Here is a 27,140-nt window from a genome sequence, read left to right as displayed (position 1 = left end):
ATTTCAAAGGCTTCTCGAAATAAATGTAAACTGGTTCTATGGTCATTTTGTGCCTCATATAAGTGTGCCAGCATGAATTTTAAAATACTGGTCGTTACACCGTCCCCATCTGAATTTTGAATACTAAGTATGAACTTGGCTATATCATTGTTGTATTTACTGTAAAAAGAATCGCCTGTGTTAGCTGTATCTTTAGGAAATTTAGATTTTCTATGCGAGATAAATTTGTTCATTTCGGTATCATCCATTTGGCACCTGAAAGCATCTGTGTGTATTTCTGATATGTCCGCATTGCGTGAGTGCGTATATGAAGGTAGTAAAGAGATGTTCAGCATTTCTACAGGAATATGTACAACACTATCACCAGCTTCTGGTGGTCTGAAAACAAGATCAAAGCTACTGGCCCAAACTTTAGGTTGATCTAGTATTGAATGGTCTAATTGGTATAACATTTGATGGGGTTTAAAAGAAGACATCCCACTAGTATCCTGTTTATCATACCAAGTAAGAGTTCTATTTACATCCTCAGCGTGGTCATTTGCACATAGCGTTTCTTCTAAATGAGTACTACTGTTCTGCGGATGCTGGTTTGGGAGATGGAGGTTAAACACTCCTTTCATGTCAACTGCTTTGCCATCGTTTGTCATTTTATACTGCAGTGCTTGTTTTATATCTCCTATTTTAACATACAGGTTGGCAATATGTGTGCGACCTAAAATTGTCTTAAGATGGTTTCCCAAAAGTTTGTTATCAATGTCCTGAGCTGTTTCCAACATTTGAATGCTCCTATGATATAAATGCATATTTTCCAGTAGTACCCCTGCAAATAGAGCTGCATTTGAAGTCAGCGCACAGTCATAGATTTCATTTGTCAAATCCACCTGGTTCTCGTTGATAATGTTCTTGGAAGAATGAATATTCCGACATGCGTTCAGTACTCCTGATTGTATACGTATTTGGACAGCTTGACACAGACTCTCAGCTGCTTCGTTCATTGCTTGCATCCTATACTGGGTATATCCAATGTGGATAATGATATGGCTGGATCTGTAGGGATCTTGTTTGACTAACTTGAAAGCGACGTCCAGCGTATCCAAACTCATTTGATAGAAGCCATGCTGGTACAACAGCAATCCAAGTGTATGCATCATATTTGCTGTTCGTATTTCAAACTGTGATAACTCGCCATCGACTTCAGGTTGAATTTGTTTCACAGATGTAGAACCCAGGTGGCTCTGTGGTAGTTTTTCAATGTATTCCTCAACTGTAGATACTGCTTGTGTATTGTCTTTTAAGGTTTCTTGTGCAAGTTGTAACACAAGCTTTGCAATGTTTTTATGATCAGTGTAAAAGTACAAGTCATTTTGCTGCTTTTGGAAGAAAATGGATGATGCGCAGAGAAGGACATTTGTGACCCTGTGATACCAGTTTAATTCATTTTCCTGATCTAAGTTGCTACTATAGATCAAACTATTTGCATAATGACTGCCATGAAGATTTGAGTATATTTCAAAGGATTTTTGGTAGGGACTCAGAGCTTTCTCAAACTGTTCTGTGTTCTGGTAAAGGGCTCCAATGTAGCGATATATCTCGGCTGTAAGTTCATCTTTGCCAAAAAAATCAAAAGAACTTAGTGAATTTTCAAACACTTGTAATAGTATATCACCATCTTTGGTTTGAAGATTTGGAGCTGCTATGATATTTTCTATATGTGTCCAAAACATGCTAAGCACTGCATTATGATGTTTATTGTAATCAAAGAAAACAATAGAGCTAGTCGTTTGTATGAGGGCCCACCATGGTTTCTCTTTGGCAATCAACTTGCTGAACTCTTGAAGAATTGGGTGCATTTCATACCGCTTCTGTCCACTTGCCAGGTGAAATTTCTTTAAAAGATTGTAGTCTACAAGTGGATATAGAGCAACCTTATCTTTTAGGGTCAATTTTACTATGACATTGGCGGTCATTTGATCAAACGATGTTGGTATTGTTCCTAATGCAATAAAGGTTTCTTGAATATCTGGATCAAGACCATCAAACAAAGTTTTGAGGAATTTGAAATAGTTCTTGTAGTCTTCAGTGTCATTAACAATTACCAAGATTGACAATTCTTCAAGCTTTCCTAGTAATTCATCTTCTTCATAGACCCCTCTTTGTAAAAGACTTCCAGTTAACGCGCTGTGTACTCTAGCCATTGTTTCTTTCTCAAAATTGAGTATTTATGATCTGCTTGTACCTTGTTATGTTTTTTATAAATACAAGGAATGAAAATCCAGATTTGTAAACTCCAACTGCAATATTTTAAGGATTTTATTTCACTATTCCACTCGTGTTTGAAATTGAAAAGGAAAGAAAATCTTTGTTGTACCAGCAAGGTACACGCGGCGAACAACTCATCGCGTATGCGTGTCGCGCAATTTGTTAACGCTACAAATACGCCGACGCTTATCTGCATGCGCGGCGCATCTTATGGAAACACCACGGAAGCACTGATTTCACAAAAACCTAGTGGTCAAATGGCTCCGCTTTAGCTGATAAAATGTGGGTTTTTCAAGTTCTTTCCCCGATTTAAATGTCAAGTTATGAATGGATTTCGCTCAAACTTCTCAAGGGGCTGTGGATTTACACGATGTTCACGTAATATAAGTTACAAAAACGAAAACTGTCGCATTCTCCTGTGAGATTCGATGAAAGTGCAAAATGTGACCACTTTAAACTTCAACGGCCATTATTTCAATGTTCATTTTCTCGGTAAAATGACGATTTAGGTACACGATAACTCAATAAATACAGTATCTATAGGTAAGCAAATATGATCATCGTAAAAGCATGATCGACTCAAGAAACGGTTTTCTCATTTTTTTATATTTTGGTCTATTTCCGATTTTGGGCATCATTTTGTGCAAATAGGCGTTTTGAATTTTAATAAGTTCATTTTGATGCCTTATATGGTCAATATCTCAAAAAATAAGGCCAATATCAAAAAATAAAAAAACCGTTAGTGGAATGGAGCCTCAAGATTGAGCTAAAAACAAAATAAAATATTTTGGAAAGAGTGTTTTTTTGTTATGATGTACCTAACAAATATTGCCAAAAACTCACTTTTTTGTGATTTTCTTCAAAATTATTGTTTTTACCCCAAATCTGTATTTATATTAAGATTTATTGATGTCTTGCCTTCATAAATATGTATACTTTTATATGTTTTGCGCGAATAATTACAAAGTTATTGCACTTTTACTACATGCATGTCTGAGAGTACACAGCCACCTTAACTCCAACAATAAAGGAACTCCCCTGATTTTCTTGCATATTTCTAACACAGAGCTTGTTCTTGGTGAAAGTTTCTGCAAAAGCTGTGCTGACTGTGCTTCTGTCAAGGGTTCCAACTTCACTGGATATATTGACGCCCCAATGATATTCAAATCTTTTCGCGAAGTAGCGAGGATGTTGATGTTGTTGATGGCCAGACACAGTTTTGTTACTTCAATGAATTCTGACTTTAATATAGAGTCTAAAATTTGTTCTGTGTTGTCAAAAATAAGAAGTGTCGGGCATGTTGTCATTTTTCTTACGTGTGTTTTAAATTCTTGCAATGAAGCAACATCAATTTCTGATTCAAAATCAAGGGCTAAAGTTATTTCCTTGTACATATCTTCTCTAAGATGAGTAGAATTCACACTAAGCTGTTTAAAGTCTACAAAAGCCACTTGAAAATTGTATCGTTTCATTAGCACTTGGCCAATTGCGATCGCTGTTGCAGTTTTGCCAATTGCTGGTGGACCAGTTATGGTGGCCATTTGATAAGTTCCATTACTTAGAAGACTAACAGCTGTGTCTATTTCCCAGTCATGACCAACATAATAATTTGGCTTCAGTGATTCAGGAAAGAAAGTACTCAACCTGTTACATGTTCTTGTGACAGGAAAATTCTCTGTGTGATAATATTGTTGAATTGACTTATATAATACCATCACACATATTGGTGCTAAAAAGAAAACCAGTAGCAGAAGAAGCTTGTGGTTATACCTCTCTATGTTAAACAACTTCTCTTCCACTATCTTCATATAATCTCCAGGTACTTTCATAACACCTGTTCTAATATCGTCCATCAGATTTTTCACACTGGGAGGACAATTCAAACCACACATACATACTTCAATATCTTTGTAGACGGCTTGAAACTTTGCGTTACTAAGAGACGCTGTCGAAGGATGGCCAAAGTATTCATTTCTTATTTGTCGTAGTTTGTCGATGTGTTGTTTTACCATTGGAGAGAGGTTTAAAGCCCCGGAATACAGTAACATGAAGAACAATGCAGTCGGATCCCAGTCATTGCGATTTCCTGACTTTGGTACTTTTGATTTGTTATTCTTCCAGGTACCACTATTTTTCAAAATATTTTTGAAGTACTGGAGACTGTTGTTGTCATCTCTCCATGGATCGTTGGGGTGCTGCTTGTCCCATTCCTGTTTGAAATTGTTTCGCAGTTGTTCTGTGACAATTTCAAGAAGGATGAATGCAAGTTTGAAAAAGTTCTTATTTTCAGGTGTATCCATGGTAACTGGTTATCTGTTGAAAGTAAAAGCGGAGTTGTGATTAAACAAAATCTCTACGCAAAGTGCATAATGAGTTCTGGTTAAAAGTATATGAAGAAAATGTGGTGTCTTTAGAGACATTGGGACCACTTTATATTTTAACACAGTATGTAATCATTGATAAACTTCAGCAGAAGATGTGAGAGTAGTGTAAAACTACCTGCTATCAGCAGTAGATGTGAGCATTGATAAACTACCTGCTATCAGTAGTAGATGTGAGCATTGATAAACTACCTAATGTCAGCAGTAGATGTGAGCATTGGATAAACTAACTGATATCAGCAGTAAATTTTAGTATTGATAAACTATCTGATATCAGCAGTAGATGTAAGCATTGATAAACTACCTGTTATCAGTAGTAGATTTGAGCATAAAACTACCTGATATCAGCAAGTAGATATCAACAGTAGATGTGAGCATGCTAACTGATATCAGCAGTAAATTTTAGTATTGATAAACTACCTGATATCAGCAGTAGATGTAAGCATTGATAAACAACTTAAAATCAGCAGTATATGTTGTCATTGATTAAAGCAATAATGTGTGATTTGCATTAAGAATAGATTCTTATTTAAATGTTTGTTTTCACTGATCACATTATCCCCTTTTAATTTCGAGCCAAACAAATGAGGTATAACAAAGAAAATTGCGATTCATTCCAATGCCTACAATGCGTGTACTATGCTCGCCGATCGTATTACATGCACAGAGCATCTCGCTCGACGTGTGTACATACAAGCTACATGTTAGCAAGTACTCGATCGTTGAACTCTGAATAAAACCGGGTCGACCTGGTTTTAATACAAAAAGTTAAATGTTACTGTTATTAAAGCACTTCAGGCTTAGTCTTTTGCGTGATAATTTAGTATACCACTGGGCATTATAATTATGCAAAAAGTAGAAATCCGAGTAAAATTGAGGGCGTCGCTGTGAAGCCAATCACACATTATGGCTTTAACTACCTGATATCGGCAGTAGACATGAACATTGATAAATTACCTGTTATCAGCAGTAGATGTTAGCATTGATAAACTACCTGATATCAACAATAGATGTGAGCATTGATAAACTACTTGATATCAGCACTAGATGTGGGCATTGATAAACTACCTCATATCAGCAGTAGATGTGGGCATTGATAAACTACCTGATATCAGTAGTAGATGTGACCATTGATAAACTACCTGATATCAACAGTAGATGTGGGCATTGATAAACTACCTGATATCAGCAGTAGACGTGAGCATTGATAATCTACCTGATATCATCAACAGATGTGAGCATTTATAAACTACCTGATATCAGCAGTAGATGTGAGCATTGATACACTACCTGATATCAACAGTAGATGTGGGCATTGATAAACTACCTGATATCAGCAGTAGACGTGAGCATTGATAATCTACCTGATATCAACAACAGATGTGAGCATTTATAAACTACCTGATATCAGCAGTAGATCGGATCATTGATAAACTACCTGATATCAGCAGATTATGTGATGACCATGTTGACCTGCCATGGGCCTGCACGTTTCACAACTACCTGATATCGGCAGTAGACATGAACATTGATAAACTACCTGTTATCAGCAGTAGATGTGAGCATTGATAAACTACCTGATATCAACAGTAGATGTGAGCATTGATAAACTACCTGATATCAACAGTAGATGTGTGCATTGATAAACTACCTGTTATCAGCAGTAGATGTTAGCTTTGATAAACTACCTGATATCAACAGTAGATGTGAGCATTGATAAACTACCTGATATCAACAGTAGATGTGAGCATTGATAAACTACCTGTTATCAGCAGTAGATGTTAGCTTTGATAAACTACCTGATATCAACAGTAGATGTGAGCATTGATAAACTACCTGATATCAACAGTAGATGTGAGCATTGATAAACTACCTGTTATCAGCAGTAGATGAGAGCATTGATAAACTACCTGATATCAACAGTAGATGTGATCATTGATAAACTACCTGATATCAACAGTAGATGTGAGCATTGATAAACTACCTGTTATCAGCAGTAGATGTGAGCATTGATAAACTACCTGATATCAACAGTAGATGTGAGCATTGATAAACTACCTGATATCAACAGTAGATGTGATCATTGATAAACTACCTGATATCAACAGTAGATGTGAGCATTGATAAACTACCTGTTATCAGCAGTAGATGTGAGCATTGATAAACTACCTGATATCAACAGTAGATGTGAGCATTGATAAACTACCTGATATCAACAGTAGATGTGAGCATTGATAATCTACCTGATATCAACAGTAGATGTGAGCATTGATAAACTACCTGATATCAACAGTAGATGTGGGCATTGATAAACTACCTGATATCAGCAGTAGATGTGAGCATTGATAATCTACCTGATATCAACAACAGATGTGAGCATTTATAAACTACCTGATATCAGCAGTAGATCGGATAATTGATAAACTACCTGATAACAGCAGATTAAGTGATGACCATGTTGACCTGCCATGGGCCTGCACTTTTCACAAATCTACTGCTATTGGTTCATTGCCTCGTGAATATTAATACATTAATATCATATCAACCGTATGAGCATTGAAACATGTAAACTACTTCAGATCAGCACTTGTAGATGTTAGCATTGATAAACTACCTGATATCAACAGTAGATGTAAGCATTGATAAACTACCTGATATCAGCAATAGATGTGAGCATTGATAAACTACTTGATATCAGCAGTAGATGTGGGCATTGATAAACTACCTGATATCAGCAATAGATGTGAGCATTGATAAACTGCCTGATATCAGCAGTAGATGTAAGCATTGATAAACTACCTGATATCAGCAATAGATGTGAGCATTGATAAACTGCCTGATATCAGCAGTAGATGTAAGCATTGATAATGTACCTGATATCAGCAGTAGATGTGAGCTTTCATAAACTACCTGATATCAGCAGTAGATGTGAGCATTGATGAACTACCTGATATCAGAAGTAGATAAACTTTCTGATACCAGAGACAGATGTGAGCATTGATAAACTACCTGATATCTGCAGTAGATGTTAGCATTGATAAACTACCTGATATCAGCAGTATATGTGAGCTTTGATAAACTACCTGATATCAGCAGTAGATGTTAGCATTGATAAATTACCTGATATCAGCAGTAGATGTGATCATTGATAAACTACCTGATAAACCACCTGATATCAACAGTAGATGTGAGCATTGATGAACTACCCGATATCAACAGTAGATGTGAGCATTGATGAACTACCTGATATCAACAGTAGATGTTAGCATTGATAAACTACCTGATATCAACAGTAGATGTGAGCATTGATGAACTACCTGATATCAGCAGTAGATGTGAGCATTGATAAACTACCTGATATCAGCAGAAGATGGGAGCATTGATAAACGACCTGATATCAGTAGTAAATGTGAGCATTGATAAGCTACCTGATAGCATTGATAAACTACCTGATATCACTAGTAGATGTGAGCATTGGTAAACTACCTGATATCAGTGGTAGATGTGGGCATTGGTAAACTACCTGATATAAAAAATAATAAATAAATGTAGTTATTTATATAGCGCTTTATGCCGTAAACAGCCTCAAAGCGCATTACATTTATTCCGCCATCATTATAATATGTCGGAACCACGTTTGCTGCCTATAAATGGCGCAGGGTTCATCAGTACAATGACTGTGACTACCCCTAACAGCTTCCCATTGCACCTGGGTGGGGGAAGGCAAGCGAGGCAAAGCGCCTTGCCCAAGGGCGCAACACGGTGGTGGGACAGGGACTCGAACCCACGCACGTCGAGCAAGCTCTCAAATTATGATTCCAAGGTCGTAGCCACTGAGCCACCCGTGTCCTCATATCAGTAGTTAATGTGAGCATTGATAAACTACTTGATATCAGCAATTGATGTGGTGTCTAGCCTGGAGAAACTTTGTAGTCGCCTGCTCAACAGTCAAATGAAATGAATGAAAAATCAGCAGTAGATGTAAGAATTGATCAACTTCCTGATATCAGTAGTGTATTTGATGATCATGTAGGCCTACTAAAAATATGGGCCTAGGCTATTAGTATACAAGAACAATGAGTTTTTACAAGAACAATGACATTTTGTCCAGTACTGGTATGCCTTTGCATGAGGCACCATGTCTGTGGACAAACCCTTTCTATTTAAGTATAAATCTAATTTTAGTTTCATTATATTTCACTTATTAACCATTTTAATTTAGAGTTTGGAACCTATTGAACTATGAATTGGATGAAACATTACCGAAATGCATAATATCATGGTATTATGCTTTAAATTATCCCTGCCCATGTTGAATTATATTATATCATATCAGGATCATTAAAGATTTGCTAATAGAAAAAAGTTAACATTGCGTAAGATTTATACTCACCTTTATTTGTAGATAAATTATGTTATCACATAACCATGCACTGCTGGTTACTACCAAAGATTGATTGATGTCAGGTGATTGTTAAAAAACCAAAATGGTGGTGACGGCACTTGTCCAAATAAGTACAGGTATAATGATTATCACTACCAGTCATCCATAATGACATTGAATTGAATGATCTTTGTCAATCAAAAGATATACGATGATCACTGTTAATCGTCTAGAACTAAAAATATTACGGTTTGCTGATTGCTGCTATTTTTCCGAAAAAGTAACATAACATCCAAAAGCAAGTTGCATATTATGTTTAATTAAAACTGCAATGGTAAAGCGGTGTCACTGCACGTAATGCGGACAAAGTGCAAAGACTATGTAAGCAGAGCAGATAATAACAAGATAAATTTCATACTAATAGCATATAGCCTACAACTTATTATGAAAACAACTGATTCCTGATGATAGTCAGCAACAAACTTTTTCAACTTTATCTATTTGCTTAACCAGCGATAAGAATATTATAAACAGTTTTTGGAGCACTTGTACAATGTAGGACACCCCTCTTGGCAGATACCCCCTGATTATTTTTAGAACAATGCATCATACATAGAGAGCGTGGCACAATGGTTAGGGTACTTGCCTTTAGTGCATGAGGTCCCGGGTTCAATTCCCGGCGGTGGCGATTTGCTGGGATATTGACTTGGGAAAAAAAAGTCTGAAATTAATTGGCAACATCTGTAGATTAAATTCAGACTTCCGCTCTCCCCATGGTTCATTTAGAATTGGGTAAATGAATCATGAAAGTACTCCGCCCTTCGGAGGGGACGTTAAGCCGTCGGTCCCGTGTGCAGAGAGACATACCTGTACATGTATTTCGCAGCCAGTTTCGAAAAGAGTAGGGTGTTAACCCCTGACTGTTCCCAACCCGCCCGGTGTTCAAATGGACCCCAATGGAAATAAGCTTCAATAGAGGCTTTCTTGGGTTATCCTGGGTTATCAAAATCCGAACAAATAATAAATAAATAAATAGCAGCCCTCGAATTAACCCACAGCACCCACAGCATTTTGCCGTGGGTGCCCATGCCAACTGCCGTAATGCCCTAAAAATATGTCCTTTACCCAAGGCAGTCACTTGCCGTGCCCTCTAATGAAGTTGCCATCGGTGCCCCAGCCCTGCCCCTCCATTATAAAATCATCTATCTATGTTTGTGTGTGTTTTCTTCACTTTTGAGAAATTGCCTTGGTGCCCTTCTCAAACTTTCAACAGTTGCCGTGATGCCCTCTAGAAATATTACAAACTGCTGTGCTGCCTTGCCTTTTCAGTGAAAATCCAAGGCAATTTTCAACTTGCCCTAAAAAAGTTGCCGTGCCCCTTCAGATCCTTAATTCGAGGGCTGATACAGAGCTAAAGCGCATGCAGCTCATGCATAGGTGGTGTATTAGACTTCTGCCCTCATTTGTCAAGTGTCTGGCTTGAGGACTGAGAAAACTATTTGGAAAACAAGTGACAGACTTTGCAACAGGATTCTTGTGGCATAGAGCATGCGCAGTTGTGTCCAAATTAACCTTTGATCAAGTTTGTTGTTTTTAGAACTTCAGATCAGGACCTTGTCACAGGGGTGTAGTGCACCCTCCCCCTTCCCATCAATCAAAGCTGGAACACTGTGGAAAACTGCTGAAGATCTTGGTATTTCTCAACATTGTAGGGAGAGAGGGTGGTATATTCCTATTCTTGACATGAAAATGATCCAAGACTTTTTCCCCAAAATTGTAGCTTTAATTTTCTGATACTTTTGGCCCCTGAGAGAGAAAATTCTTGATCTTACATGTAGTCTCACAGCCATTAAGTCTTGTGACTTACCCTTCTGTTGCATGCCAAAGGGGGCCAGGGGATCATGCCCCACCCACTTGAGTTGCAAAGTCTGGGGGAATTGAAGATTTGGTTGTTGAGGAAAAATAAGCACAGGCACAATGCCTAGCGTTGATCCACAAGCCTCAGCATACTTTACAAACGCATGGGGGCTGCTTAAAGGTCTAATATGGAACATGTCATCTTTGCAATACCTTATAACTCTTATTTTGATTTAACATTCCATTATATTTTTGTGTTTCTCACTCAGGTTTCATTTGAGATGGGGGAATACACAGCCAACGTTGATGGCGTAGGCACTCTTCGTCTACTCGACGCTATACGTACCTGTGGCCTGTCCGATTCCGTCCGATTCTACCAAGCGTCTACTAGTGAGATGTTTGGAAAAGTGCAGGAGATACCGCAGAAAGAGACCACTCCATTTTATCCTCGTTCTCCATATGGTGAGTACACCCCCTCACCCGGGCAAGAAACAAAATGGCGCCCCCCACCACCACCACCAGGGCGTAGCCAGCTTTCTTGGTAAAGGGTGGCAAAATAAAATTTTGAGGGCACAGACGAAAAATAAATCATACATACCGGTACATTTAACCGTTTTTGTTTTTACAGGGACTGTACATAACATATCTAGGACCTTCCAAAAAGGCTTTACTGAGATGATGTGCCCTCGTAGCATGTTTCCCCCCTTGCCCCCTAGTTCGCCACTTCCCCCAGCCCCGGTACTGGAGGGCTCCCAGCCACTATGTTCAGGCGGTATAGTCTAAAAAAAATTTAAATGTTGTGTTGCCCTCAGAGACCGTCACTAAATCCTGAAAATCAATGTCGGAATATTTTTTATGACCAATTTTTACAGATATGTTCAAGAAATCAATGTTTTTCACTTAGAATTAGTATTTTATTGAAAGACTAGTCTTAAATTGATAATCTAACAAGTATCCAGTAGTCAAAACTGACAAATGTCCCAATGGAAGAAGCATTATTTTATATTTGGGGGATTTAAAAATAAAAAAGACCCATCCTTCCCATGCTGAAACCTTGATGTATTATTTTGTGAGGTTTTCATTTTACAAAAAACAAAGCAAATAAGTAGGATGAAACATGCTCCAATTTGATGAAGAAAAAGTGTTTTTTGTCCCACCCTATTGAGCAACCACAGAATTAACATGGTCCTTTTGCTATAGCAATGATATCTATGCAAAATGATATCTATGCAAAATACATACCATAAAACCTACAAATTCAAAGTATAGACCTCTGGAAAAGGCAACCGTTAATACTAGTTTCACAGCATACCCTCACTTACGATCATTGGGTATACCGATCATCAGACGGAAATACCCAATGATCATAAGTGAGGGTATGCTGTGAAACTAGTAGTAACGGTTGCCTTTTCCAGAGGTCTATACTTTGAATTTGTTTCTACGCTCACCTGTAATGGGTTTGAGCACTTTTAATTCCAAAGTTAGTCACCTAAAAAATAATACTTATCATACCATAAAACCTATAGGCCTATATCTTTAACAAAGACAGATGTCATAATTGGAAGCAGCAGCCAATAGGTGCATCTTTTAGCGTGGACTTAAGACCTCATTAATTTAAATAGGTTAAGAAATCAAGACACAGTTATCCAAAATCCCAAAAATTTTCAATACGCGGATTTAGGGTTTCTCTACCGGAAGTCAATTTGTGCCGAAATTCCTTCCCACAATGCAATATGGGTATTGCATAACAAAGAATGTTGATTAATCTCTGGACTGTATATATTGTTATGCAAAATGCTTATTGCATTGTGGGAAGGAATTTCGGCACAAATTGACATCTGGTAGAGAAACCCTAAATCCGCTTATACACGTTTTAACTGATTGAAGTAATTGACTGATTGATTTGATCTTTATCCACAGGTGCTGCCAAGTTATACGCATACTGGATCACAATCAACTTCCGGGAAGCCTACGATATGTATGCATGTAATGGAATTCTGTTTAATCACGAAAGCCCGCGAAGAGGTAGGTATCTGTATCTGTATCTGGGTCTCCAGCAAAACGGTAGATCCGCATCCCGCTAGAATTTTTACGATGAGTCGCGGAGCTAGATGACGTAGTTTTACTTTCCCCCCCTCAACAAGATGATCAGCGACGGCTGTCTTGAATTGCTCAAGTTTGGTTACAATAATGATGGCCTCTGGGAGATCATTCCAATGGGGAATGGTTGATGGATAAAAACTGGTACTGTATCAGGCCAGAGTCACAAACTCAGCGACAGGGATCAGGGTCTTAGCTAGCCACCCGGCTGGCCGTCATTTTAGACTGGGAGTTTGCTCCTGGGACAGGCAAAATTAATGCCTTTGACAGATGCTATATTATAAATTGTATGTTTTGAGAAGCTAATTGACTTTTTTAGTAGACCCAATTTGTAGAACAAGGCCATATCAACACATATTTGAACTCTTTGAACCCCCAATTGGCTATAGGCGTCTGGTAAATGTTTTAAAGGTCAAATTAGGACAGGCAATTTTATTCAAATGACGGGCAACCCTCAATTTCTAGCTAAGACCCTGTCTGGGATGGGGTTTTTTTTCTTCTTTTTTTTTTGCTTCTCGATTTATTTTTATTCACATGCCTTCATATCCCATCCACCCACCTCTGATCTGTGCATGATAATATCAGATTGCTACCTGTCTTTGTTGTCATCATTCTGAGAAAATAACTAGAAAAATTTGCTGATTCCAACCAGATTTTATGTGTCACTCTCAAAAATGTAAATTTCTCAGTGTATTGTAGACTCCTTCTAACCCAGTGTTATTGACTATGTGTACGCCCCGGGTGTACGCATGATCATTCCCAATTTCGAGAAAAAAGGGGTTATTTTAAAACTATTTAAAAAATAGGGTTGTTTTTGACGATGGTGTGTACTTGAAATTAAAAAATAGGGTATATTTTTGTGAATCTGAGAATGTTGAAATCCCAAGAAATCTTAACATTTGTTGCTCAATGTACTCCCGGATTTCAAGTTTTGTGAAACTTTTGTGCATTCCTAATATTCAGCAACTCACTCAGTTTGTTTCTAGGGTTTGTTTACACCGATTAAATGTCACTTGGGACTTCTCAGTTTGGGTGCTGTAATCTTTGGTGTGTGTTCTTGAAATGTTAAAAAAGGGATGCTTTTGTAAAAGTGTACTTGAAATGCAAAATATTTTCAAGGTTGTACCCGTTTTTGTGTAAAATAGGGGTAACAAATGCTGAAAATGTTCTTGAAACTGCGCAAAATAGGGGGGTATTTTTGACTTTGGGAACAATCATGCGTTACGCCTTAGAATTAGAAGGCCCGATGTTGTGACTGTCTCTTGCTAAGTTGTAGCGCCCCCCCATCCTTATTCAAAGAAGGTTGGCCCGGATGTGGATGGCCTCTTTGACTCCTCTTTCGAAGTACCGTGGTTCTCTGTCGAGGATTTGCAGTGCACTTTCTCTAGGTCCATGTGATGTCCTGGGGACTCTATGTGTATGTGCTGAGATACCTCGGACGAGGTGGAGCTAGGTCGCCTATGCTCAAGGAAACTTGTTTTTAGAGACCTGCCTGTCATTACTCGTTGACTGCCGATAAAACGCCCAATAAAGACTCACCGGCCAGTTAAAGTACATGCCCTATCACACCACTCCACACCATACATAAATTCTCCCAGTCACATTTCCCAAATATGAAATTAAAAAAGTCCAATTTTAATTTACTTCTTTTAAAGTTTGGCAGAGGCGGGGTTCGAACTCACGGCGCAACGCTTAGTACTCTATGAGCCTAGCGCCTTAGACCACTCGGCCACTTGTCTTGTTGTTATTCATTTGAAACTTATTTAAAAATATAATCGCTACCACGTGACAAGCAAAGACAGAAAACGTATTATATTTTGGAATTTTATCATTAATGTGTATTATAATAGAGCTACAATTATTTATATTGTTGAATTCTCAAGCGCATCATTTCGAATTGGGTTTTTATTCCTAAAGCCCGATACTGACTCCACCTGTACATTTTAATTTCATCGCGGGATGCTGAGATGTTTGAAAAGCATCGCAGCATCGCATACCGCTGTGAAGTGGAGTCAGGATCGGGCTTAATTCAACCACCAGCATCCATGGTTCGATGTAGAGAGTCTTTCCTATTCAGAGGAAATATTGCAATTACACACCTTATTGCCTTTTAACAATAACCAATGACACTAGCACGTAATTCCAGTCAAGCACCAATCTTTAATCCTATTGTTGAAGAGGATAATAAGCTTATACTTATGTATAGCATTCGTAAAAAAGCTTAAGTCTTTGTTTGCTTTGGTTAAGTCCTGTTCAAGTGGTGGATTAACCAACAATTAACAATGAGAGGACATTCCTGAACCTCGTTCAGTTGGCGATGATTTGAAGTGACCGCCAATTATGACCATTTGATATTTAATAGGGGCCTACCAGCAATGTGGGAAAAAAAAGAAATAATGTAGTGCCAAAAAAAATAATGTACCCTTTTACGGAAGGAGCAAAGTTTAACAAGTTACAACTCCGCTTCTGCAGTACGAATGTCAGCGGCGAATGTCAGGTTATTATTACCCAGTCTTGAAAAAAAATTGCAGGCAGAGGTGGGAATCGATCTCGGTACCTCCCGGTTAAAAAGCACTGTGCAAAACCACTAAGCCAACTAAATATCTGTCGTGAGATGCTTGACATTAATCTTTGATATTGCTGAATGGAACAAATCGCGGAATTAAATCAGTAATAAAAAGAAGTAGATTCTTATTTAGCGGCCAAATTGGATAAAAGTGGAAATATTTGTCCCTGCTCTAAAGAAAATATAGGTTAGAAAATTATCAAATAAATTTAAATTTAAAATTGAGACTTTATATTTATTTATTTCACAAGGCGGCATTTTCACAGACAAACACTGTATACGCTAAAAACTCGACCCTCATTACTAGATGATGGCATGGCTCAGTGTTAGAGCATCAGACTGGTAATGTCAATATCGTTGGTTCGAATCCGCCTGCCAGCAATGGTTATTATGATTTTAATGCTACGCTACAATTTGTTCAATTTTTTTTCATTTATTTATTTATTCATTCATTCATTCATTCATTCATTCATTCATTCATTCATTCATTCATTCATTCATTCATCCATCCATCCATCCATCCATCCATCCATCCATCCATCCATCCATCCATCCATCCATCCATTCATTCATTCATTCATTCATTTATTTATTTAAATAATTTGATATAGGCCCTATTTGAAAGGGGTATTTGAGCAATTTTTACCCCCGTATAATCCTATGGGGTCATTTTGAACACACACCCTCCCAAATTGCCAAAACCTATGAGTTTAAATCATACATAATGATCAGTACGTCAATCATGAGTGAACACCGGTTGGTCACTGCATTTATTTGGGAATGGGTAGGCACTGCAGCTTGATTCACCATCCACAACATGATAATGTGTGCACATGCTACATTATATACACTTGTAGGCCTATGTTGTTGTTGGTGTATAAGTAATGGGCCTTGCAATTGAAATGCCTCAAGCTTTTAATCCGATATGCAGATTATCTATTTGTTTTCATGAATTGGAAGACATTCTTTGATGTATTACTGAGCTCAATGATCTAAAATTACTGGAGTGTGAGGTCAGCATAGTATTTTATTAACAGAAAGTATAGAGGCCCTGCATGAAATTATCGATTGGCTCCAAACAAAGGATTTGAGCCGGTGTCCTTCACCGTAGTTATGGCGGAGTGCTGTCTATTCAATCAAATGTTGTCATCATCCTATTTGATTGCAATCATGCTTTTGTTGAATGCATTTGTGTAGTCCGCCATATTTACGGGATGATATGTCACATGCAAGGCCTCTATTCTCCAAATTCATTTCCTAATGTATGTGAGAATGATACAATAATGACATGATGAACATAGTCATTGATGCATCAGTTTTAAAATAGACTAGGCGGTTACCATATTTGGCGGTTCTCGGCTGGGCGCGATTACCAGGCTGATGGTGACATGTCCATATGACAGTTTTACTAATTTGACCTCAGATGACCCCTGGCGACCCCAAAATGACCTTCCAAAAATTTGGCTCTAAATGTTGACTGTACCCACCAAGTTTCATGCCCATACAACAGTTTTTAGTAATTTGACCTCAGATGACCCCTGGGTGACCTTGGATGACCCCAAAATGATCTAAACTTATAACTCTAAATGTTGACTGTACCCACCAAGTTTCATGCCCATATATGAGTTTTTACTAATTTGACATCTGGTGACCTTGGATGACCCCAAAATGACCTTCAAAAAATGTTGTTTTAAATGTTGACTGTAGGCCTACCTATCAAGTTTCATGCCCATACGACACTTTTTAGTAATATTTGACCTCAGATAACCCCTGGGAGCGGACCCCGGTGTCAGATGACTTTAAAACGAACATAAACATCTTCTTGCCAGGACAGAACTACACCCACCCACCGAGTTTGAGCCCGTGCGACCTAGTTTCATGCCCATATGACAGTTTTTAGTCATTTTACCTCAAATGACCCCTGGGAGGGGGCCCCGGGGTCGGAGGACTTAACGAACATGAACATCTTCTTGCCAGGACAGACCTACACCCACCCACCGAGTTTGAGTCTCGTAGGACCTAGTTTCATGCCCATATGGCAGTTTTAGTCATTTGACCTCAAATGACCCCTTGGAGGGGGCCCCGGGTCGGATGACTTAACGAACATAAACTTCTTCTTGCCTGGACAGAACTACACCCACCCACCGAGTTTGAGCCCCGTCACGACCTACGCACGGCCTCACATTAGCAGTCACAGACAAAACCTAAATCTACAGAATATATCCATTACTCATCTCGAAAGAGCTCAAAATAAATAACTTAGAAAATTTTCTTGATGTCCTTTAACATGTTTCCATAGTTAACCATCGTTAGCCATGGATATCTATGCTGTAGAACTGACCGGTGACTAAGTCCGATTTATTGGGACGTTTATCGACCATCAACGAGTAATGCTCTCCTATGTATGATTCTGAGCAGGCCAGGGACCCTGGGTGGTCTGACCCTGGCAAGGAATCAGATAAACGAGACCTGTAATGTCCGTCTTGTCTTTAGGCGCAACTAACAGTTGACGTAATGTGCGCGTTGGCTTAAAACACACTCTTATGCGAGCTGTAAGTACGTTTTAAGGCATCGGAGATGCCTTTGACATAAGGGATAACAACTTGTCCTTTGTTGGTGTTCCTACTGTCCTTTGGCGGTTTACTTTTGTCTTTAGGTTTGTTGAGCCTGTCAAATGCCCACTTGCTTACCAACACAGATGAACTTTCTTACTTGTCCCTTCTTTGGTGTTGCATATTACCACACACGCAAGTTTTAAGGTGTATTTTTGGACGAAAATAATTCCCCATTTCATCTTGACATAATCATATGACCGATTTTTGCACGAACATTTTGAACAAGTATACCTACATGCTTAAAAACCACCCAATACTTCTTGGCAACACTGATTAGTATCCCGATTAGTATTATATTCGCGAGCAAGTCACGCCTAAAAAGTACCCACAAGCAAATGAAGCCGTGCAATTTCTGCCGTGCAATTTTAGGACCGTAAAAATAAATACTTCTTTTGTCTAAACGTACCCACTTACCAGGAGTTATGAAGTCAGAAATTTACATAACTTACGAAAACGAATACGAATATTCACTTGCTTCAAGTTATTAGTAAGTGACAAAAGGCTGGAATAAAAGATTGGTCACACCTAGGAGACTACCACTTCAGAATAACAATGACATACGAAAACGGATACGGAAACAGAAACTGAATTTGATTGGTCTATTGTCTAGAAACGAGTAATTTGACTTCATTGTTATGTTTGGCGCACCATGCTTCTCATTTCAATAGGTAATGATAGGTGCTGTCAATCAAAATTGTCGGATGGGCATGAAACTTGGTGGGTACAGTCTACATTTAGAGCCAAATTTTTTAAAGGTAATTTCGGGGTCAGGACCCCCTAGTCAGGGGGATCGCATGGTTTGAGAACCGCCTATTTTAATTTATTTATAACATTCGGCCGAAGCCAGGCTTAAAGCCCAATAGTGCTCAGAGGCTACTAAATTTAAGGGATGCCATCCGGATATGACGGGACAGGGATATGGGAATAGGTCCGACTTTAGATGCAGGAGGAAACCCGGAGCACCCAGAGAAAAACCTGTGAGGACGAGCATGCATCGGCAACTAAACTCGCATGACCTGGCACCCAGGGAATTGAACCCCGGCCATAGCGATGAAAAGTGAGTGAGAAGACCACTACACTAACCCGCCTCAGGGTTATTTTTACAATTTTCAATTAGAAGATGATCAGTATTCAAAATATTTATAGTAAATGAATGGAGTATGGCTTGCATGCCACAAAGGCGGAGGAGACTAAAGCTATATACTTGTTGACATAACAGGGATTTATACTTATATCATTGATTCCCTGGGGGGCACTTAATACAAATGATCATACGGGTATGCTCCCCCGGAAAAACACCCCCCCCCTTTTTGGATTTCGCAACTTCAAAAGACCTCCTATATTTATTTCAGCTCTAAAAGACCACAAAATTGCTCATTCCTCATATTTCTTCTTTTTTCAGGCGATTTTTAACCAAAAAGCCAAGAAAGACCCTTGATTTTGACTGTTCACAGCTCAAAAAATCCCCATTTTACTTGTTCGCAGCCCGGTTCGCAGCTCCAAAAGACCCCCTTTTACCGGTACGCTGTCAGCTCCCAAAGACCCACCACCTCAAATTTCCGGGGGAACATACCCACCAAAAATTGTTGATGTGCCCCCCCTGGGATCGATTCATCTTTACATCAAATTACATGTATCAACAGATTTAAGATTTGAGTTTGTTTTTATTAAAATGACAAGAATGAAGAAATGTTATCTCAATCCCACAAAAAAATGCATGCTCATCAACTATAGCTATAAGTCTCCTCCATCTTCACAGCACGCCGTTTTCATACATTTTACTAGTCCCACAAAAAAATACTGGTTTAACGTTCCCTCCACACAAACAGTCTGCCAATGACGACATACGGTATATGCCGTTTCTGATTAGCTAAAGAGGGCGACAATGCAAAGTCTATGAGAACCTGATCAGAACCGATGCATCGGGGAACTTGATCAGCAGATACGTGAGCAGCATCAGCTGGATAACGTTGTGGGAAACGGCTAGCCAATCAAAAACAAGTCGTTGACGTTGTCATTGGCTGATTTTGTGTGGAGGTTGTCTCGGTCCCAGCCGGTTTGTGTTTCTTTGTCACTAAACAAACCGTCTGGCGACAACCCCAAAATGACGATCGTTGATTGGTTAATTAATTTCCAAATAAAACTATTTTCAATTGGCTATAAGGATGTGACTTGTGTAAGTGACACTAAACATCGTAGACCCTCACTATTAGTAGATACCGCAAACGAAAAATATATGCTAGTTTAGCAGCCACTGAGGCGCCAATCATCTGATATCGCCTTTCATGTCAGCGACTCGCAGCACGTACTCACATACATTGTGTGGATTTATGTAAACGCATAGCTGTCACTCAACCGCTGCACGCATTGAAGCCCAGCACTGATTGACAGCCAATTCTCAATCGGAACATTTTCTTATGACGATGATGACCAATCAGAAAACATGTACTATGAGGTTGTCGCCAGACGGTTTGTTTAGTGACAAAGGAACACAAATCGGCTGGGACCGAGACTAGTGTGGAGGGAGTGGAACCAAACTGGCTGCCGGACAATCTGTGCTTTTAATATTTCAAGACATGTGATATATAAAATTAACACCATAGAATATATCATTTAGGTTCTGGTTGAATAAGCCTTTTGATTTTATTTGATAAAGCGTTGTACTTATACTTACATTTGGCTGTTGTCAAATTTTGGTATAAAATTTTTTAGCATCTTTTCATTGAATTGAGAAGATGAGCAAGGAAAATCAAAGGAACAATGGTTTGATCCATAGGTTAGGGGCGCACCACTAGATTTCCAGGGGGTGGCATGGGAGTTTTTTGAAAAAAAAACAACTTCGCCCACTAAAATTCCCCCACCCAACTTTGTATAAAAATTAACATTAAAATTGAAAAAAAAAATACTTCGCTACTCTCGGAGGCGAAAAAAAAAAATTCCACTGCCTTCGGCGGCTAAAAAAAAAAATTCTGCCTGACCCAAACTCCCATGCCCCCCCTGAGAATCTAATGGTGTGTCCCTTAGGCTTTGTGTAGGCAACAGTGCCAACATATGTGATGCGATCAGGTGGATGTGAGTTCATAAGAGCAATGTCGGGGATTATAGATCACAATTTTTCAATCGATGGGGAGAGATGAGGTCCCACCAGGTCAGACCGAGTCTCCTACACAGGTTACGCTTCCTGTGGAGGGGCGGAACCAAACTAGCTGATGTGGAGACTAAGCCAGTTTGCGTCGGTCTCATCCTCGTCTTTGACCATGCGCAGATCTGGCTGGCCAGGAAGATATTTAATATCCCGAATTTATAATATGCCTACCAGTTCCATCTATAACCGATTAACTAGAGAATATTTGTTACCATGCTTAATAAATTCGTATTAATCATATAATAAAATGTGGCCAAATGTATATTTGTGTACATAGTGTGTGGATCCACTCTTCTACGGACTTGGCTACTAAGCATGTCGGGAAGGATATGGCGGTATGCTGACCTGGGTCAATATGTTCTGGGCAGATGAGGTCCCACCAATTGCCTACGACCTTGTGTGCGATCATGTGTGACAGGCAATTCCCGATAATAATAGAAGTTCCCTGATGCGATCAAGCAAAATCAGCCAGAACTCGGAAATATTAAATTTTGAGTTTCTTATAGGATAGAAAAATCATTTATGAGGCTGCATTTTGCAGAAAGCCATTGAAATTGAACAACCAGTTTCAAATATATGAGCAATTACAGAGTTTCCAAAATGCATGCTCATCCCGGTCCCCGCACTCCGTGCATCCGCGGGTATTCATGCTTGTCGGTGAACTTTAAAACACCCCCTTTTTGCATCTCATTTCAAAGTTTTTAGGATAAAAACACCCCTTTTTTTAGCGATTTCGCGAATTATTTGCCCTTCGACAATACCCCTATTTTCGCTAAAACGCGAACGATATACCCTTTTCTGACAGAAACACGTAGGCTGCTCCATGAAAATACCCTTTTTTTCAATTTCGCGAACACGTGGTTTGAAAACACCACCCCTTTTTTGTGCATTTCGCGAATCGCATTTCTTCATCTGAAAACACCCCCTATTTCGCGAAATTTTCGACGAGCATGAATACCCATGGATGCACGGAGTGCGGGGACCGGGATGCTCATCAACTATAGCTTATCTAGTCTCCTCCATCTTCACAGCACGCCATTTTCATACCTTTTACTAGTCCCACAAAAAAATACTGGTTTAAGGCTCCCTCCACGCAAACAGTCTGCCAATGACGACATACGGTATATGCCGTTTCTGATTCTGATTAGCTAAAGAGGGCGACAATGCAAAGTCTATGAGAACCTGATCAGAACCGATGCATCGGGGAACTTGATCAGCAGGTACGTGAGCAGCATGTGCTGGATAACGTCATGGGAAACGGCTAGCCAATCAAAAACAACTCATTGACGTTGTCATTGGCAGACTGTTTGTGTGGAGGTTGTCTCGGTCCCAGCCGGTTTGTTTCTTTGTCACTTTAAACAAACCGTCTGGCGACAACCCCAAAATGATGATCGTTGATTGGTTAATGAATTTCCAAATAAAATTATTTTCAATTGGCTATAAGGATGTGACTTGGTCCATGTCCCACTAGGGCCATGTCCCACTTGGTCCATGTCCCACTAGGGCCATGTCCCACTTAGTCCATGTCCCACTAGGTCCATGTCCTACTAGGGCCATGTCCCACTAGGTCCATGTCCCACTAGGGCCATGTCCCACTAGGTCCATGTCCCACTAGGGCCATGTCCCACTAGGTCCATGTCCCACTTAGGCCATGTCCCACTAGGGCCATATCCTACTTAGGCCATGTCTTACTTAGGCCATGTCCCACTTAGGCCATATCCCATTTGGACCCGTACATAGGCCTAGATGTACATAAAAAGATGAAAAGGTTTAGAAGAACAGAAAGGAAAAATTAGATGATGTAGAAGGAGCAGAATAAGGTGGATGAAAAGGGTGAAGAATAGACAGAGGAAGGAAAAGAGAAGGAATCAGTTGGACAAAGGAAGGAGATGGAGACTGAAGGAGAAGAAGGGATTGTTTGCCAACATAATGCCGGAGACTATGAACAGAAATGACCCATAAATGATGATCTTTGGCTTGTACATGTATAATAATTATGTGCATAATCATACGAAAGTGGCATTTTATCATAGGCCTATGTAATTTGCATAGTTCGCATTATATTATATTGACCATTTAAGGTTTGTAAATTGTGTGAACGCACATCGTCACACACCATTTTGCAAGAAAAATGAGAGTATCTTCTATCATGCACGATAAGTTGACGAAAAAAAGATACCCTGTTCTACGTCGGTCGGCTTTTTTTTTCTTTTTTTTTTTTAATGACCCAAAAAATCACCAAAATTTGTAAATAATTTGCAATTTGAGAAAATACAAATATTTTTTTTTTTTTTTTTTTTTCAAACTCTGGGTCGGTCGGGCCTGTAGAACAGGGTTTTCTTTTTTTTACGTTGCCTAAAACAAAAACAAAATTGCTCCTTTCAGACTCAAATCAAAATGGGTACCATTAGACTCTGAAAACCAAAAATGAAATTTGTCATCTAAGATTCACATGACCACAACCAAATCTTGCAACAAAAGAAAGAACTGCTCTATTACAATAAACTCTATAACATCCACGATATAGTCATCAAAAACCCCAAAAAATGCATGATAAAGCTCAACATGTACATAACACACTCGTAGATATGTACAACTCCAAATATATCAAGGAAGATGGACCTTTCTTGACCCATATATAACAAACTACACATGCCTTTTACCAGAAGTCCATAAACCACCTCCAGATAACCAGAGAAGATGATAAAAGAGGAGGTCGCTCGCTGCCCACATCAAATAAATAATGTGTGCATCCGCCTATTGATGGAAACAATGATCTAATCCGATTGATCAACTAATACGATAAGTGGCTTTGCGAGTCACGACTGTCTAGCTCTAAGCGGCGCATGCCCGGATATCAATTTGTTACGTCAGTTGACCGCGAAATATAATTTCTGTATTGTTTGGCATGACCGGCTGCTAAGTTTGACCCGAGTTCCCTGTGAAAAAGACCATCACTTTTGATCCAAATTGCATTTTGGACACGTTTGGACACAGAACGGGAGTATATGGAGAAACTGACACGAGTTTGAATTACTGATTACACTAGTTTTAAGTTTCCGTAAACAGCCGCAAATATTCAAATGGTTATCATTTAAATTTCTTTTTCTTTGACCTTATATTAATTTTACTGGAAAATTAATTATGCTTGACTTTCCATAACTTAACAAAACTTTTGAATTTTTTAATGGGAGTTGTGATATATATAATGCTTTTTCATTCTTTTAAAAATAATAGACACCCTAGAGTTAGTATTATTTTTTAAAGAAAAAAAAGCATGATTTGACTGCCAAATTGGGAATTTAACGATGTACTTCCGTGTGTGGAATATTTTCTCCACTAAGAGAACTACTGAATCAGTCGAGCGTGTGGCGGATGAACAGATTACCACAAAGGAATATTCAAGTGGTGTTTGAAGTACTCCAAACAAAGAAAAGTGAATGGAGGTTAACTGTGGGCAATCGGATTATAATGTTCGAGCGACCTCCTCTTTTCTCATCTTCTCTGAGATAACTTACTCTTCCATGCACATCCTATTATATAAGCCTACTAATTATTAGTCATAATGGACCTACATCCAAAATATCCACATGTTATGACTATTTCTTAAAACTTATAACCTCAAAACAATCTACAGGGTGTCCCAAAAAAAAGAGGCCCCTCATTGCGCCCTCTTTTTCTCCTATTTCTGAAAAGTTGATTAACTATATTTTGATATGTTAAGAAACCTTTAATCGTTAGCTTTAATAAACCAAAACAATTATTTCAATCGGCTCACAACTTTTGAAGATATGCCCTTTTGAATAAAAGTACCCGTTTTTTCACTCTGTCCACGGATATCAAACAGAGTGGTTGGGATGGCTCATGCTGTGGAATGGCCTGCACGTTCACCAGACCTCACATCACTTGATTTGTTTCCTTTGTGGCAAAATCCAAGATCTTCGCAAACGTATTACTGAATGCATTTGCAAGTATCCGGCGCACAAGGATGGTACGCATCGCAATTGATGCAATGAGGACCAGGGCTGAAACCTGTATTCGCCAAGGAAGCAACCAGGTAGAGGGCAGAGCAGCACAGTAAACTCACTTCAGAAGGACCAAAGACAAACCAAACAGCCTTTTAGGGCTACCTTTTATCCTAAAAAGAGAAATGACTTATGTTGTAAATAAAAAAAGAAAGCAAGAAAAAACAAAGTAAGAAAGTAAGAAACATAATAAAACAAAAAGGCATAAATAACCAAGAAAAAATAAGTAATTGCAAGTAAAGCAAAAGAAGTCCCATTCGGCATCCGTTTTATACCCACAAATTAATGACACTATTAACAAAATTCATTTATTTATTTATTTATTTATTTATTCTTTCTTTATTGAGGGTAATACTGCTTCAGTGACAAGCACCGCTTTTCAAGCAGGCCCTCATTGTATACATGTTATAGCAACAAAATATATTACGATACACAATATTGCCCATAAACCCACCGGTAAAGCCCATTCCATAAATAAAGTTATTTTATAAAGTTATCATTGAGGAATGTTTAATATTCCTGCATGGTATATGTGTACTCCTTTTCAATCTTTGAAGTAGCCAAACCTTCTCCGTGGACAGAGTGAAAAACGGGTACATTTCTTTGAAAGAGCATATCTTCAAAAGTTGTGAGCCGATTGATATAATTGTTTTGGTTTATTAAAGCTAATGACTCAAGGTTTCTTTACATACCAAAATATATTTGATCAACTTTTCAAAAATAGGAGAAAAAGAGGGCGCAATGAGGGGCCTCTTTTTTTTGGGACACCCTGTATATAATTATGTGAACGATGCTTCTGACATCATAAACAAACTAGAGGCTAACAAACCAGTCCCACTCTAATATCTCACTAGAAATAATAGTTGGCACAGCTATATATACTGAAACATTATTAATCTGAAGCAATAGGTATAGCATGCAAAGCCTTTGAAAACTCCAGGTTAATAACATGTTTTAACAAACCACCAACTGAACAATTTAGAAATCTTTTAAGTCTCGTTCTTGAATACAACACCTTTTTTTAAAAGAAAAATGGCATGGTCATGCATGGGACCCACTCTCAGTGCAACTTTATCCAATCTTACATTAGGCCGTATAAAATTAATGTTTTGGTTCTCGTCCAGAGGATTTTCATGAATTGATGAGGGAGGGAGGTGTTTTTTTTTTTTTCCAATGTAAAATTAGCATTGTCAGTAGTTTTCGGTCTTCTCCAACAGTGCTCGAGGAAGCGATGAGGCCCTTTTTTTTTTTTTTTTCAAATGTGAGATTCTGAGGATAAACCCCTAGAGTACCACAAAAAGACTTGGAAGTGATGCTTGTTCTCTAATAAACTTATTTATATGTATGAAGATTTCATAAATCATTCCAAAGTCTAAAAAATGGAAAAATCTAAAAAAAAAAAAAAAAATCTGACAAATCCCAGAAATTGAGGAGGGAGGGACGAGAACCAAAATATTAATTTTACACGGCCTTATATTCTCAATTACTGGATATACTTAGACGACTGTGATCCTATACCAAAGAACAGAAGAACTTAGACAGACATTGACTATCTTTCCGTTCACAAACACTTGTTAGGGGACCTAAAATTATTTTCAGGGCCCCCTTTTGGCCATGAAAAATGATGGTCAACCCCATAGAAAATATAGTGTAAACTCATGTTCTGCGAGAAAATATTTTGGTGATTTTTTAATGAGCCTCTACAGACGGATTAAAATATTTAGGACCCACTTTTTGCATCAGCTCCCACCCCCCCCCTTACAACTATAGGCCCTACTATGAAAACTAAAACAAGTACTGAAAATGAC

At 38.7% G+C, this 27,140-nt stretch overlaps 1 protein-coding gene across 1 annotated transcript in view; it reads left to right on the top strand.

The window, feature by feature from the left end:
- The window catches only part of LOC140146313 (GDP-mannose 4,6 dehydratase-like), a 306,686-nt gene that overhangs the window by 87,358 nt on the left and 192,188 nt on the right, over positions 1 to 27,140 (top strand). The window contains exons 5-6 of the mRNA XM_072168112.1: positions 11,151 to 11,343; positions 12,802 to 12,906. Coding sequence (XP_072024213.1) covers positions 11,151 to 11,343; positions 12,802 to 12,906 — 298 coding nt within the window. The remainder of the gene's footprint in view (positions 1 to 11,150; positions 11,344 to 12,801; positions 12,907 to 27,140) is intronic.

Source organism: Amphiura filiformis, chromosome 2, assembly GCF_039555335.1.
Source record: "Amphiura filiformis chromosome 2, Afil_fr2py, whole genome shotgun sequence".
Classification (NCBI taxonomy): Eukaryota; Metazoa; Echinodermata; class Ophiuroidea; order Amphilepidida; family Amphiuridae; genus Amphiura; species Amphiura filiformis.
Note: the sequence above shows the minus strand (reverse complement) of the source record. Positions and strands in the feature narration are given on the sequence as shown.